Source organism: Chroicocephalus ridibundus, chromosome 1 (genome assembly GCF_963924245.1).
Source record: "Chroicocephalus ridibundus chromosome 1, bChrRid1.1, whole genome shotgun sequence".
Taxonomy (NCBI): Eukaryota; Metazoa; Chordata; class Aves; order Charadriiformes; family Laridae; genus Chroicocephalus; species Chroicocephalus ridibundus.
In genome coordinates this window covers 167754308-167769010 of record NC_086284.1, presented here as the reverse complement: position 1 = coordinate 167769010, position 14703 = coordinate 167754308, and the positions used below count along the sequence as shown (strand labels likewise).

General features: G+C 37.8%; 1 protein-coding gene across 8 annotated transcripts in view; it reads left to right on the top strand.

The window, feature by feature from the left end:
- CNOT4 (CCR4-NOT transcription complex subunit 4) overlaps nucleotides 1-14703 on the top strand; it is an 86998-nt gene that overhangs the window by 37796 nt on the left and 34499 nt on the right. For all 8 annotated transcript variants that reach the window (XM_063322687.1, XM_063322691.1, XM_063322686.1 and 5 more), the window contains exons 2-6: nucleotides 2286-2529; nucleotides 10036-10233; nucleotides 12852-12938; nucleotides 13467-13568; nucleotides 14372-14497. In XM_063322687.1, coding sequence (XP_063178757.1) covers nucleotides 2356-2529; nucleotides 10036-10233; nucleotides 12852-12938; nucleotides 13467-13568; nucleotides 14372-14497 — 687 coding nt within the window. In that variant the 5' untranslated portion in view covers nucleotides 2286-2355. The remainder of the gene's footprint in view (nucleotides 1-2285; nucleotides 2530-10035; nucleotides 10234-12851; nucleotides 12939-13466; nucleotides 13569-14371; nucleotides 14498-14703) is intronic.

The following is a 14703-nucleotide window of genomic DNA, read 5'->3' as shown; positions in this document are numbered from 1 at the left end:
ACCTGGTTTTCAGCCTGTCAAAAAGGTTGTAAATGTAGCACTAATGAAAGCATAGACAATGAAGTAAAAGCTGCTGTATTATTGTAGGAGTTTAACTTTTTGATTTTAATCATTGTGAAGGTCAGAAAGAGGACAGTGGTGCTGCTAGTGCATGCGGTATAGAGAAATTATGCTTACCGCATCTAAATTCTGTTCTCTCATCCTTACTTTTATGTGAGCATCCAGTGGAAGCTTTTATCTCTCAGGCAGTGGTAGATGTTTACTAGAACTGCATTTCGTTCCTAGAGGCTATACTCCCTACCAAACTAGTCAAAATTGCAGATAGTCTAGGCTTCTGGTATGAGCCGGTGAACATGGATTAAGACAACTACAATGCGATGGTTCCTGTACAAAGCTATATACTCTCTGCTGCGTATTTGGATGGTGCTTTAGTTGTGTGCGTGTATGCCGTGCCTCTTTAGGATTCTCTTCTGGCTGCTTGCAGAGGAATTTCTGTCCCTGAAGAGATGTGCAGGACAGGGACAAGTACTGTGGACTGATGCTAAACGTATCCTGTCCCTGTAAGGCGGGAGGTCCCAACTTGAGCTGGAACCTGTTGAGCTTTACAAGATAGACTTTATTCAAGGAAGTATGATTTTGAGTGTGGAAGATCATAAACGGGACTGATTTTTTTTGTGGTTATTGAACTATCAAACCAAAGATATGCAAGGCTAACGCTACAATGTACAGAAATCTGTGAGCAATGGTTTGATCTCAAAACATGCAGTCGTCTTACTTCTAAGGACAGGAGTAAATGTCACTCTTCAAGTAGGTGGATGTGAGAATTTGTTTGTGAACTTGTTCCTAAAAGCCCAGAGAAAGATTGGATAGTACATGATTTGGTAGTTTTTGGTTAGAAATGGAACAGAAAACACTCTGGGAAAGTAGAGGGAACTCCAGATTGTGTGTGTGTGGTTAAATTATAATTGCATGACCGATGTTTTGGGAAAGGTGTAATTGTAAAAGGAATTATAGGGTTTTTTTAAAAAAACTTTTGAGCTCCCTTATTTGTAAAGAAGTAGTGTATTTCATTACAGGTAGGACAACCATCCAACTATCAGTTCTGATCACATCTTTTTCACTGCTTCTCAGTGGGTTTCTAATGTTTTTTTGTTTTGGTGTGGTTTTGTTTTGTTTTGTTTTTCTCCAAAAGGTTCACTTAAAAATTCTGCTGTTGCCCTTTAATTCTGTCCCATCTACATGCATGTCTCATGCAGCAGATTTGAGACAGCTTGCTGAGATTAGGTACAACTTCAAATATCCAGAGTGTTACTTTAAATAAAAACAGAAAGGGGGGAAAAAGCCCACCCTCAAGCTGATTGAATATGCCAGTGACGGTTGTGTGTGCCTTGTTTTGAGTCTGAGAGTAACATTCTTGTGCTGCATTCGTAAACTGACAGTATAGAAATAAATGACTGAGTTCAAGAAATGAGTTAAGAAAATGGTGACCCGAATTTCGGTTCTCTTCACGATTCTGAGCCAGAAATACTTTATTGTGCCTGCGCTCTAAGTTAAAACTTGGGTTTTTTTGACCACATGCATATACTTGGGCTTTGGTGTGAATTAGATGCTGATGGAAAGTATAAATGACTTCATGAGAGTTCTCTGACCCATGTAGAAAGCAGTGTACCTGATTAATCTCGGCAAATACTGTAGTCCTAAGGCTGATCTCTGAGATCGATCTTTGGATCAAAAAATGAGATGGACAGAGAAACAAATCCTCCTGAGTAAGAAGCTTTCCTTGTTTTTGTTTGATAATTCTGCAACCCGACTGAAAAGTCTGAATGGATGACCTAAATGTTCTTCCACATCTCTGATTGTTCCAAGTCTCTGAGCAAAGGAATAAATTAATCTTAAACATGAAGTCCTGCATTAAAGGTTTTGACTTTAAATTTGTAGATTCCAAGAAAGCAATAGTTAAAGGAGCTAGTGGAATTCAGAAGCAAAGTATGGTGTACGCTCTTAAGCATTGCTTTGCAACTGTACAGTTTGAAACCCAATAGGCTAGTGAACTGCCAAAGAAGCGTTTGCCTCTCCAGGCAGGGAGGTACATCACCAGTACCGTCTTCCATATTACTTGTGTGACTTGTGAGTACGAAGAGACACTCAAGTTTATTAGGGGATAACTTGTTAGTAGCTAATTTGTGTGGGGAGAAAGAAAGCAGTGAAGAAATGAAATACTAAGAGGTGCAAAAGAAAGATTGTCAAAAGTATACTAATCACCATTTTTTGTCATTTTCTTGCAGACCTTCAAGTGCTGACCTTTTCGGTCTATTAAGTTATTATAAACTTTTGCTGCTCTGCGAACATATAAAGATGTCTCGCAGCCCTGATGCTAAGGAAGACCCTGTGGAATGTCCCCTTTGCATGGAGCCTCTGGAAATTGATGACATCAACTTCTTCCCTTGCACCTGTGGCTACCAAATCTGTCGTTTCTGTTGGCATCGTATCCGTACTGATGAGAATGGACTTTGTCCTGCTTGCAGAAAGGTAAATATCGTGGAAGAGCAGCTTGTCTTGCACATATCACAAGGCTCTTGCATTGTGTTGGTACCAAAGACATCCTTTTCCTTCGGGGAAGCCATCTAGTCATGGCCTAGATCAAGGGTGAGGTGTTGGATCTTTCAGATTCTATCTGCATAAGCGTCAAAGCTGTTGTGCTATGGCTTGTCTTGGTTTGTTAAATTCAGAACTGGATTAATAGGGGAAGCTGTGGATCAGAACCAAGGCATGCTGACGCTGGGAGAGCTGCCAAAAAAAAATCCTTTGAGTCGGGTTGCTCATGCATTGACAAAGTCTTTTCAGGAAAGACAGTGCGGATTCCCGGATCAGGGGTTTGCTGAGGTCCAAGGTTCAGCTAAACTGGCAGTGCTGTCTGAGGCGAGCTTATAAAGCACCTGCTTGTTTTGTTTGTGGCACTGGAGCCTTTAATCTGTATTTTTCTGGACAGTAAACATGTAAACCCCTTGGAAAATAACGTCCAACGGTGTTAAATTTTAAAGCATTTCAAAATCTAGGCTAAGTCTATTTGTCTAGTATTCAGATCTTGTTGCCAAATGCTTAAAGGTAGTACTTTGACAGTCACAGTTTATCCCTGTCTCTTCATTGACGTCTCGCTGATACTTTGGTTGGCCACAACTATAAACTTCAGCTTCACTAAATTGCGTGCTTTTTTGTTTGAATTATTTTCCTCCTCCTTATAGTGTTTTGCTTAACCTTGTTATTTCCTTATTTTCAGTGTTTAATAAAATTCTTTCTCAATTTCTTCTTCTCTTTAACTCTAATGAATTCCCTTGATTGTAACTTTCTTGCCTGGCCTTCCTCTTCTTGTAATCACAACTACTTATGTCCCGTCTTTCTCCTGCTGTTTAATCATGATCCTATCCTCAGTTTATGCCTTTGTTGGCTTCCTGTCTCATATTAGAGCTCCCCTTTCAGACCCCAAGTAATCTTACTTGGTCTCACTATCTTTATTCAACTGCTATGGCTTTCTATAAGCACTTCTAGTCATTTTCTTGCTGCTCTTTCGGGCTTTGGCTACACTAGAGCTATTGCTGCTAACCTGTGTTTGGACGCCTCTGCAAGCCTGAAGGCTATCCCACAGCAACATACGTTAGTTAACAAATTGTGCAAATTTGCTGTGATATTTGAGCTGTATGTTCTACAAGGAAGATCCACCTGTCATCAACCAAATCAGTCTCCATGTTGATACCTGCCATAGATGATGCATGCTGTATAGTAATTTTTATAGTACAAGCAAATTTCCACTCTTCTGGTACAACATGAGATTTATGGAATTTCCTTGTCTAAGTCGCTTCGTTTACCTGGATTTATTACACTGCTTTTTGACAACAATTATTTGATTCATCTCTGCCTATTCATTATTGGAAGTTTGTGGAATATATCTGAAAAATCACAGAAGCAAAGTGCTATCCACTGCCTCTGGGTATCTGAACTCTATGAAATATGGATACTGCCACAGCTGAACAACTTAATATGGAATAATCTGGTGTATGATTGGATGCGCAAATACTTCGCTGAATTGGATACAGTTTGCTCAGAAAAACAGTTTTGGGAGTAAAGCTAGAATGAGTACTACAATCAGAATGGAGCACGCTGACCATTCCAGGAGAGGAAGGAGACATTTTCTTTCACAATGTATGAGGATTATGTTCTTGATACTTTCTTCATCCATGGACAACAAAGTTTTCTTGAGTAGATTTGCAGCTATGTCGCTGGATTGTAGGAGATTTCCATGGAGGAGGCTGAGGAACACATTCCTTTTGTGGCATAGACAAAGACATTGTGGTGCAGAGACCTCATCAGGATCTTGGGAATAAATCATTTCAAGCTACAGTTGATAGCAGCATCAAATAAGTCTGAAGAAGCCACCTTTTGAAGTGTACTGGACCTTCTGAACCAGGTATGTGTTTTTGTGTACAACGTGTCTAAATAGTTCCTATCTGTGTGTAGTAAGGTTTCTGGGGAAAAGATCTGAGCAGTTTTCTAATTTGTAAGTACTATGGTGTGTATTGGTTATGACGATTTAAAATGCTGAAGCATAGAAAATGGCAAAGCAACAACGTTTTTGCAGGAAAGTTTATAGTAGGTACTATGGTTTCAACAAGTACATCGTGTTTATAATGTGTATACCAGTGCAGGATACTTACTGCCAAGTGGACTGTGAATAAACATGTATTAGAACAAGGCTGAGTATGTAATGCACAATGACATAATAGAAAACCGCTCTTTGTGCCAATGGTATTGAATGCAACGCGAGTTCTCCAGTGGTTTGATCACTAGTCTGTGGAGAGGAGCAATGAAGAAGTTCCATATCCGGCGATTTTGGTTGAACAGTTTGGAGATTTTGGAAAAATCTGTGATAAAATAGTTCGTCTATATGCGATAGTGGCGCCTATGCCATTAATTTGATAGATCCTAACTATGCATTACATATATGTCATTATTTTCCTAAGCTTCTCTAATTTACTTCTAACTGAAAAGATGTTAGCTTGCGGCTTTTTCTACCAAAGAGAAAATACTTCTATATGCTTGAACTGTTACATAGCTTAATATTTGCATGTGCAGAATATGTTCACATCGTTGCAGCCAATTGAATTATTATGTCTTAAGTTTCCTCCTGTTAGTAGCAGACAAATACTTGCTTTGTTTTGATTTGTGAAAGTAACAATTTAACTCGAATGCTGGTTGGAAACTTGTTACTCTTAACGCATTAAAAGCTTTCTAAACTTTGAATCTCCTGAAATAGACTTGGAAATTGTTTCTGTTTAATTCATTAACTATCATTAACAATCGTACTTCCTTAAAAAATAGAACTGACCTGCTTTGAGTTCCTGATGCCCTTCAGAATTGTAGGTGTAGTCGATTGTAAGATGCTAAGCAAGCTTTCCTGTTTTTTTCCAGTCAATTGATTTCTTAACTGTGAGTGAAATAGCCGCTAACTAGTCAAATTAGAATGAAAATATGCTGTCCTCAAAAGAGACTTCTGTAGCCAAAAGCTGGTTTACAGGTCACCAGACTTGCTGGTTCTGGTTTTTATCTTTGTGATTTTTGTCTTTGCAGTGATTTTTCTTTTCTTTTAAAATTCAGTGGCCTATGTACTGTTTGTCATGTGAATAATACGTACTATTTCAGTCGCTCTATTAGAGCGTAGCGTTCTCAGACCTTAGTGTCAGTTGTTGCAATTTTTAAATCCCAACAATAAAAAAGCCTAACTCCTTCACATTTCTTAATTGTTTTGCCTTTCCACCAAATATGTTTATACACGGCTGTTTCTATGATGTGGCTTTGCCTTGTTCTCCAGTTCCTTGACTTAGCGAGCTTTATTCCTCCTAGCACCTTGTGTTAGAGATGAAGAGAAACTGTAAACCGCTATATTTTCTGACCAAGAAACTGACATATTTTAAGCATATTTTTGTTCATGTTTCTCCTACTCCTGCTTCCTTGTAAAAGAAACACCTAGTCTTAATGCACAGTCTCCAAATGTCAGTTGCTGCATCTGGTGCTTTTGATCTCACAACTGAGTAGTTTAGTGCAACAATTGGTATTTAGAAATATATAGGAAATTGCTGGGTTTTATTCTTGATATAAGTAGTATGGTGTATACTATGCATAAACCTTATTGACTTTCTCTGTATTTCTCATTTCAGAACCTATTCGGTAGCATGGCAACAACTGGGAAATGTTGGTACATCCATTGTATGGAAGGAATGTGACCCATCTGGGAATGACAAAAGCGAAGTGCTTGATAAATCCCAGCTCAGCTTTCAACGATTGTGAAAATGTGGGGAAAAAAGTCTGAAAGAAAACAAAACGTAAATGACAAGACAAATTTAGTCAGGAAGACTGAGAATTCATCAAGGGCCATCTCTGATTAAAGAGACAAGACTACAGAAGAGACACTTGAACTTTTTATGAAGTTCTTGTAGAACTACCAGCAACTTGCAGTTAGTCTAAACAAAATCTGGTCATTTTCCATAATGGCACATCTTGTTCAGGTGGCTTCCATGGGTTTTGCTGAAGAGGATTTGTATAACTTAAGTGGAGGCTGTCAGCTAAACTTAGTCAGTGAATCAGCGTTGTTGACATCTCTTTATGTCTTGCATCTGAAAATACATAAATGCTGATAACACTTGATGTAGCCATTTTGCTTGGATCTCAAATCCTCTACCAACTAAGGAATCAGTGATAGCAGGTTAAACAAATACCTTATGCTTCTTGTGAAAGCAAAAAAAAAAAAAGAAAGGGGAAAAAAAAAAGGTGGGGTGTGTCATGTCAGTAGCATTGCCATTTTAGCTGTTGCAAGACCTGAGAGCTTTGGTCCTATCCCTATTTTGTAGTGTTGGACAGAAAGTAAGCAACAGATGAAACGGTACTGCAAGATACACGAGCAGTCATTCCAGCTTGCTTGGCTTTCAAAGACATGTCCCACCAGCCTTCCCTGCACGCATTCTGTCTGTAGTTGAACTATTCATCTGAGTTCATGAACTTCAACACTGTGGGAAGCAACCACTCTGAAGAAGAAATCATTTGTTGTCCTATTTGTAGACTGACTTTATGGCCTCATTTGAAAGGAACAGGATTTCTAATAGTTACTATTTTTTAGAATTAGCTTCTGAAATGTTGGTACTGTGCTTACTTGCCTTCCTCCCTCCTTAAATGCGCAATTGCTCTTATCTGTCATCCTCACACACACACACATATATATATATATATAGATAGATAGGAAAATCATCTATCACTTCTTAGGATTGGGTTTCTGATTTATTCTTGGGATTCAAGAGGTGCACGCAGATACACTTACAGGTCCTGCAAGTCAGGATATCCAACTACTCGTATTCCTTAGAAGTATTAAACATGTCATGAGAGTGATAAACATACGTTTCCTATATAGTACAGCTCTACAGTATCTAGCATAATTTTTGATTATTCCATTGCTCAAACAAGTGCTGTTATCCATGGTGACAAATCAACTGCTGCTGCTTCTTAATGATTGAAATCCTAATTCAGGTAGTCTCATACATTCTGCTGAGATGAAGACGTTTCTCTTCTCTGATTCTGAAGTTGCTGTTTAGTTGTGTGCCTCCCAGCAGTTCTTGCGCTCTCCTGTACAAATACAAACTACTAGTTTTACTATGGACAAGTAAACATTCTGCTCAGGGTTATGCTTGAGTTACCCAGAATGTTTCCTGACTAATGTTCAGGACCTCTGGTAGCAAATAGCTGTACAGAGAAGGAACATACTGTCTGACATGCTTCTCTGAGTGTGGCTATACTTGGGAAGAAAGAAGCTGATGAACTTTGGCACGGATTACTGTAGGTTTCTTGGACCTTCAGGAGCCTTACTGAACCTACTGAAAGCTATGAATACATTTCTTGCTCAGTACCAGAGAGCAGCATGCTTGCGAGCCTTGGCCTTGCGTAGTATGGGATGTGGAGAAGGAATTAGTGAAAGGATGGATTGTGGGTATGATACCACATCACTTGCTGTAGGGCAAGCCATTTTATTTTTGGAACTAGATCTACCTTATACTGGTGCACTTGTCTTCTTCCCATTCCTACCTGAACTCAGCTTGACTATGATAACTGAATTAACTCTTCCTTTGCTCAGCAGTCTTTCTCTCCTCTAAAACAAACAATATCTATTCTTTATTCTACATGATTCACTAACACAGACTTTGAGAGACTCTCTAAATAAGTGAAATGCCCTGCAGAATTATTCTGCATCTCTGAAGTCCTCATGTGTACATGTGTTAACTCAAGATAATCATTGGCTATAGCGAATCTCAAATGACCTTACTAAGAGGTCATTGCTGTTCAAGTACATTGTGAAATTTGTATAAGGTATTCAGTGTTACTTGTGAATAACATAACTTCTTAAGAAATGGTGCGGTTTTAACTGTTCTTCAAGGGTAATATGAGTTCTTACTCTATTTTCATGTTAAGGACTAACTTTAGCAGTAACCCAAGTTACACAACTATCTTACAAGTTAAAATTTCTTTGTGATACTGAAAACATGTTCCAGAGGACTTGGTGTTTAACCATGAGATGCCCATCTGCTGAAGTCGACTGCAGCATATTTTCAGAAGGGTCTCAAATATAGAGTAATGATGCTGAGCTTTAAACTCTTTGAACTGTAAAAGGGATATTGTTTTGTTTGGGCATGTACTCAGAAGGCTGTCAGGTCTGAGCACTTGGTGGCTCTTTCAGTAGCATCATGCAAGTATGATGAATATACGTTTTTAACCTAAGCCTTTTTTTTCATCTGCTGCTATAGATTTTTCTCAGGTAATTTAGTATGACAACTAGTTTTGTATTCTACCGTTAATAGAGGACAGTCTGGAAGAAGTCAAACTAATTTTTGTTGGGCTTCCACACTGAAACCTTTGGTTATGGTAGTACAAACAAAGAATTAAGATCAAGGTATTGGTGAGCTGAACTTCTTTATTTTAAGACTTTACTTTAATGCACATCTCCTGTAATCTTCTCATTTTTTACTTCATCTCAGTGTTGAGAAACACTTCTTTTTGTTTGAGATAAATTTTTATATACTTACATCTGTGCTTAGCATTGCTTTGTATATAAAGTGTGAAATTTTAACTTTTCAGTCTGACAAAAGTGGGGACAGGTAAGGAGTACGGGACTGCTTTGAGCAGTAGTCTGGGGCAAAAGACAGTGCACTGTAGTCTACAAGACCAGGCTAAAATAGTGCCTTTATGGCAATCTTTCTAAGTAACTTTGAGGACACTTGTACTTCTGCTAGGTACTTTTGAGGTTGAAATCTACAGTGTTATGACTGTGTTTGAGGAGTTATCTGTTGGTGATAATCTTGAGGTTAAAAATGCACCCTTGGCTAGGGAAGACAAAGCCTAAGTTTCAAACTGGTAGACAAGCGTGGCAAGAATACTGTTAAATCAGTATACTGTAACTGTATTAAAATCTGTCTCTTCAGTAGAAGTTAACCATGTAAAGATTGAGTTGTGTAATGGTGTTACTGTCTTGAACTTGGTGGGCCACTGAAATTACATTTGTATTTTGATTTCTTATCCTGTAGTCTTTACTTTGTTAATACACTTAAGTATCCGAATCTGCATCAGACAACTAAATATAAAGTGAATATGCAGGGCATGCATTCACCCTGCTTACTATGCTGTTAGAGAAATCTTAACAGGATGTGTTGGCAGTCATGTTGCAGCTGCTTGTAGTGTTACCAGACTGACTAGGCAGCTGGGTTAGAAAGTGGCTATTGCCTAAATCAGGGTTATATCTATAAATAGGAGAATTACATGAAAATATGTGAGATGTTCACCTTTCCCAAAGGATTGAATATGCTACTTCTATAATGTGGCTGGACATAACAATCAGAACAGTATAAAAGAAGAAACAAATTTGTGCATTAAAACACTGGTATTAATGGTTTTCAAATGCTTTTGTTTCTTTTATGGGTTGGTTTTAATGGTATTTGTTATATTTAGCCATATCCAGAAGATCCAGCAGTGTACAAACCACTCTCCCAGGAAGAGCTGCAAAGGATAAAAAATGAAAAGAAACAGAAACAAAATGAGAGGAAACAGAAGATATCAGAGAATCGCAAACATTTGGCCAGTGTACGGGTTGTACAGAAGAATCTTGTCTTCGTGGTAGGACTATCTCAGCGCCTAGCAGATCCAGAGGTGAGCTGTTCACACTTGCAGATCTTGCACTTAACTTATTGTCAGGGAACTGCTGATATATTCCTGTGCCTACCCTTGTCTGTCTCCAAAATAACCTCAATAAGTGTTTATGTCTTTGCTTTTGGGAGTACGGATGCTCTGGTTTTTTGTGAAGGAAATTGCTCTTTGTATTTGTTTAAAAATGTCTTGTTAAGTTAAAAATAAGCTTAAGGATTTTTTTAGGTACTCGTTTTCCTAGGCTGGATCTGCTGGCACTATACAGCTGTCATCTGCCACCAGTTCTAAAATGGGATTGGATTATAAGGAACAAATATAAAGTGTAGCACAAACCTGTAGGGACAGAAGGAAAAAGCCAACGCTTGAAGTGTAACTAGGAAGGAGCATGAGGCTGAGGGGGGGAAAAAATTAGTAAGAGGAAGACCCAGGAAAGAGTTGGCTTGCTATTCTGCATCATCAAAAAGAAGCTTTTCATTTGAGAAAACTGACTGTGTCTAAAATGTTTTATTTACTTCCATCATCAGTCAGCTGCAGGTGAAATTAGTGCTAATGAGTAAAACTACCTTGAATTAGAATATGGAGGGAATGTACTACAGGATAAGGTAAATGTCTTAAAAACTGATGTGCCAAGTGAGGTTCACCTGATGGGACTAAACTGTCTGGGGAAATCTCAAATAGAAGTGTCTCTTTCTGAGGAGTTACAGAGTATGGGCTGCATTTTGATAGACTGGGAAAGAACAAATGTAAAAAGCAGCTTTTAGTGGAGGGGGGAAAAAAGGGGATGATTATGGGAAGAGAAAAATCAAAGTTAAACTGATCTGGCATGTAACAAGAATATAGCAACACATGTTAGCAACTGTCAGCACTGGCTTGGTGCTATTTATTACCAAAAAATGTATTCAGTTTCTTTGACCAGATAGAGGGTTTGTGAGTAAAAGAAATAATAATATTCACAGGTGGTTTGTTTTTTTTTTTTAAACCTTAGATAATTCCACACTGAATACTTGAAGTAATTAGAAGTGGGTTTATTGGTGTAGTAAGGGGGTAGAGGTGTTGTACTAGGTTTGGTGGTAGCAGTATTCTCACTGACATACCTGAAGATAATGTGTACTTACTGAATATTGCATATAGCAGCAAGATGACTTGATTTCCAAGAAACCTATCATGAAAGACAGAGATGGGCTCAAAAGAAAAAAAAGTATTCAATATATTCAAGTTAAGTTTTCTACTTGAGAAGGCAAAAACTCGTGCACAAATAAAGATGGTATGAAAGGGGAGAGTGGCTGCTATTTGTGGTTTCTGGAAATAGATCTGTGGATCATAAAGGAGTACAGGTGGATCCACTTCTGTTGATATGTATATTCTTGTGAAAATTGTGAAGGCCATGCTGCCATATCTTGTAAGGAGTATAACTGCAAGACACTTGAGGAAACTCTTCAGCTTTACTGAGGACTGTCAGTCTCCTCTGGAATGATGCCTGAGGGTGGATGTAGGATCTTTGAAGAGGGTGTAGATCAAGTGAAGAGCAGTCAGAAGAGACCAGTGAGTGACTGTCTGTCTATACAACATGCCCTGTAGTTCTACAGAACGTTCCAAATGAAGACATTGACGCTCCCTTGAGAAGAGACAGGAGGTGGTTAGGTGAAGTTCTCGGATCAGCACAGTTTAACTGTACTATCCAGTGTTAATATGAAGACAGAACTCAGGAAACAAACATTCCTTTTTAACCTCTCAGGTTATTGTTGAGAACTAAAAATAGCTTTAGCTTATCTAGCTTCAGTCTGAGTAGTCAGTACTTCTGCACCTCCTTCCGTCATGGGGATAGAAAAAGAAAGGCTTTTGCTACCAAATGTGTCAGATACATTGCTAATTCCATTGGCACGCAGGTAACTGTTATTCAACAGAGTTGCTTAATATGCTAGAGATGTTCCTGCTTTGCGCAGGATCCCTAAATGGTGTATTATTATCAACTAATGCAGGGAAAGGCAAGACAGGAATATTTTTTTTTTTCTTCAGGGATGTGATTCAGTATGATGTTGATTCCGAAATGTTTTTTCTTTCCCCTCTGAATTGCCATATATTATCTTCCTGTTCTTAGTCTGGTCTTCTGAAAACTTCAGGCTATCTTGAGCTAATTGGTTTATTCTCTCTCTCTTTGGAGTCGGACAAGCGAGTCAGGATTCAGCATCTTGTTCCTAGCAGTTCTATCTGAATGCAAGTTTAAGATGGTTATTTATTTAAAGTTGGAATTAATGTGTTTTTTATTTTGTCTCAAATTATAAAACAGATACATACAGGAATATTTCACGCTGAATGGGCTGTATCTTGCCAGGGTAGGGTTGGGTAATCTGAGTACTGAAAGAAATTTTAAAAATACAATGTAAAATGTGAAATATCCCTCATTTAAGTTCTTTACTGCAGTGACAATGTACTCTGTATTGCAAGTGACCCATGTTTTACGTTGGAAAACAAATCTACATCTCTATGCTCTCCTCCTCTTTGTAGAAAAGAACTGTGTTTTATTATTTAAAGGCTTTAGTTGAACAGTTACACAGAAGAATAAGTACAGCTTAGTATGAATTAACTTTCCAGTATACCTCTTTAACTTTCTTTTCTTGTAGGTTTTGAAACGACCAGAATATTTTGGGAAGTTTGGTAAAATTCATAAAGTTGTCATTAATAACAGCACATCATACGCAGGCTCACAAGTAAGTCAGAGGCCCTTGTGATTTTTTTTTTATTCCTTTAGAGAAAATACATGCGTGCAGACTGAATCTGGGGCTCCCTATTTCTGATTAAGCAATAGGTTAAAGAAGCAAAAAGAAAAAAAATACGGCACTGCAAAAATCAAATTACTGTTAAGTTACTGAAGCATTGTCCAACCAGACTCTCAAAGTTAGATGCAATGTAGAAAAATTAAAAACTGAAGATGGGGTGAGAAACTTCAAAGCAGCAGCAATGTGGCATTTACTCACTTATCTGCATTTCAGGGATAAAATACTTCCGATTAAGTACTTTTAGAACTTTCAAGCAACACTTTGATGCACTTCTTCTTTTCCCCATTCTTTATGCATCACATGTAAATTTTTATTAATTCTACCGTTTTTGTCAGTTTTCCTGTTAAAAATATGTGGCTGTGAATATAAGAGTTTATCAAGTGAGCTGCTAAAAAAACAACTTAATGTTCAGATCTGTCAGGGGGAAGGAAAGAAAATAATGCTGTGTTTTCTTTCTAGGGTCCAAGTGCCAGTGCATATGTAACCTATATCCGGTCAGAAGATGCTCTCAGAGCCATACAGTGTGTCAATAATGTGGTGGTAGACGGCAGAACACTTAAGGTGGTAATATTTTTACATTCTTATATATATGTACTAGGGCACTAACACCAGTGCATAATATAAAATTTTATTTGTATGCATGTGCTTCTGTTAATGAACAAAAATGCACAGTTTATTGGGTTTTGACCCATTTTCCCAGCATTAATCACAACATGGATGTTCAGTGAGCTTCCAGCAGGCAATGTTTTAGTGGGTTCGCAGTAACTTCTTAAAACAAAAGTTTGAGACAAAGAAATGCACTGCCACCCCCTTCCCACAGTGGCATTTTTGCTGTATAGCTTAATAGCACAGCATGAAAACCTGATTATTTGCTTTTACAGAACATTTCTGTAGTCCAAACACCACACCTCTCAAAAGCTTCCTGGGAAATGCAAGTTTTTTCCTTTTGGTATCTGTGTAAACAGGTATTCAGGCTGACTTGGCCAAATTGGTGGCTATAGAAAGTCGTCTAGTTAATATTCATTTCCTGACCCTGCTACAAAACATTAACCAGTTTCATGTAATACAAACTCATAACTACTTATTTGGCTTCTTATGATTATGAATGCAAATATTTACTAAGGCTTTTATTTTGGTGTTTATTTAGATTGGATAAAAATAGAACTAATCCTAATTGTCTAATCCTGAAGTATATAGATTTCTTACAAATGGATTTCCTAATCCATCTGCATCAAAAATGCATTATTGTGGAATTCAAATCTAGGGAAGGAATATTTTTTTTTTTTAGCAAATATAGCTTTTTTTTCTTATACCGCAAAAGGCATTCTTAACCTCCAGTACTTTAATGACTTTTTTTTTTTCAGGCATCATTAGGTACAACAAAATATTGCAGTTATTTTCTAAAAAATATGCAGTGTCCAAAACCAGACTGCATGTATCTACATGAGCTGGGAGATGAAGCAGCCAGTTTCACAAAAGAGGAAATGCAGGTAAGTGTAATGAATGGGAAACACATGAAATGTGGCATGTATGTATTTTATTGTATATAACTTAATCTGTGTATAGTGTAGCCTTTTGCTGAATGTTATGGCAGAGATGAATTTTGAAATCCAAAAGGTAGATTAACCAGTTGGATGTGAACAGTTAAATTTTTTCATTGTATGCTGCTTTTAAAGGCTCAAAAGTCCACTGAGTG